Source organism: Dermacentor silvarum, chromosome 10 (assembly GCF_013339745.2).
Source record: "Dermacentor silvarum isolate Dsil-2018 chromosome 10, BIME_Dsil_1.4, whole genome shotgun sequence".
In the NCBI taxonomy this organism is placed as follows: Eukaryota; Metazoa; Arthropoda; class Arachnida; order Ixodida; family Ixodidae; genus Dermacentor; species Dermacentor silvarum.
This window is the reverse complement of record NC_051163.1, coordinates 99,720,564-99,722,378: the sequence shown is the minus strand read 5'-3', so window position 1 is coordinate 99,722,378 and position 1,815 is coordinate 99,720,564. Positions and strand designations below refer to the sequence as shown.

Here is a 1,815-nt window from a genome sequence, read left to right as displayed (position 1 = left end):
TTGGGTAGACGTTGAGGTCGTGGTCAATACGCGCGGAGATGCGGGCTGCTGGATGAATGAATTTGCGTGAAAAGGCACTGTCACTGTGATAAATACTATGAAAAAAGGATAATCTCGAATACTTTCTCCGTATCACGAGCGGTAAAATGCCAAGTGTTCTTTTTATGGATGACACACTGTGATAACTAGAATACGAGGACGAGATGAATCTAGCGGATTTACTTTGAATGGATTCCAGCATCTCGGTAAGGTAAGCTTGATGGGGATGCCATATGTTGGACGCGTACTCTAATGATGGTTTAATTAGCGAATTAAATGCCTGAAGTTTAGTGCCTGAATTAGCAAGGCGTAGGCGACGTTTTAGAACGCCAAGCTTTCTAAATGCTTTGCTAGTGATTAATTCTACATGATCATTCCATTTTAGATTGTAATTGAACAGGACTCCTAAGTATTTAATCGATAAAATTGATTCTACTGCAGAATTGTTAATTAGGTATTCGTTAGGCAATAAATTGAGACTGCATGGGACCAAATTTAACGTGTTTAGTATTGTATGTTACGATCTGTGCAATGGGATTGCTTACGGCACAGATGTCCCAGGATCAGGAGGACCAAGATCGGGTAGGCGTCCATGGCGGTAGCGCTGTGAAATGGAGAAGCTGGTCAAGGTAAGCTGTTTGTCACATTAAGCAAGCTTGCTAATTCGCAGTCCTTAAGCCTGCGTAGAGATATTAGGCCACTAGAGCAACCATGTGCACTGATCTGCTGCGTTTCTTGCGTGAGAGTGACCTTGATTCTAGGCAATAGCGTCGTCTGCCATATCCAGATCCCGTCTCAGTATTTCTCGTAACCATCACCGCCGCACTTTCTTCTTTCTTCCACGCAGAAAACCAGGTGAAAGACTTAGTTCTTCAGACGGACCTTTATGGGTTGTTTATCACCCAAAATATTTGGTTTTCTTTGTGGTTTCTCAACTACTCAATGTTTTTTTGGATGAACATACAGATACATACAGTTACACACATACATGGAAGCGAGTTTCACGAATATACCAAGACTATAGCTAAAACTTCTAGGGGCCGTATTTTCTATGAATACTCTCGGGGGCATCACTTTAGGCGCACGCATATTGGGCTATATAGCATACGCTGCGCTGGGCATGACGCCGCACAAACGTGCACCGACGAACGTAATGGACCGAGAATACGTACCCAATGCGAGGCTTGTGCCGAAGCGCAGTCTAAAGGCACGCGTGCGCGCGGTTTTACGGGCAGTAGTGCCGGTCACTTGTACGCGCTCGCCTCTCTCTAGAGTCTGCGGGCAATTTTTCACGAACACGATGTGAAGTATTATGTGGGATGTAAGCGAAGGTCTGTAGTCAAGCGGTTACCGTCGTGCGAGAGCCACGACACGCTGCTGTGTGAAGAATGCGACAACAAAAAACGAAGTCCCCGTTTTTCTTTGTACAAATTGAAGGACAGGGTACACAGGTCGAGTGAAATTAATTGCGGTATTGTCAGGAGCAGCCATACTTGACATGTCCGTATAACACTTACGCGTACATGTCACGAAACCAACGTCGCTATTAGAGAAACTTAGCATCCTTAGCGAGAAATTGCTCGCCAAAACACGTTTTCTTCGTTGCAGGGCCTCAGAACCGTTCGTTTTGTTTGTTTAAATGAAGCTGCGTGAAAGTGGCGGTGAACATTTGAAGACCACAAATGCCAAAAATTATTTAGCTTTCATTATCCACCCAGCGTAGCCTGAAAATTCGGGCTTTCCCCGTCCCACTTTCTTCAGTTGTCTTCATTAATT

The 1,815-nt window shown here is 44.6% G+C and overlaps 1 protein-coding gene across 1 annotated transcript in view; it reads right to left on the bottom strand.

Moving 5' to 3' along the window:
* Positions 1-641, bottom strand: part of LOC119466355 (uncharacterized) — a 19,454-nt gene extending 18,813 nt beyond the window's left edge. Inside the window, exon 1 of the mRNA XM_049657019.1 lies at positions 585-641. Coding sequence (XP_049512976.1) covers positions 585-633 — 49 coding nt within the window. The 5' untranslated portion in view covers positions 634-641. The remainder of the gene's footprint in view (positions 1-584) is intronic.
* Positions 642-1,815: the final 1,174 nt, after the last annotated feature.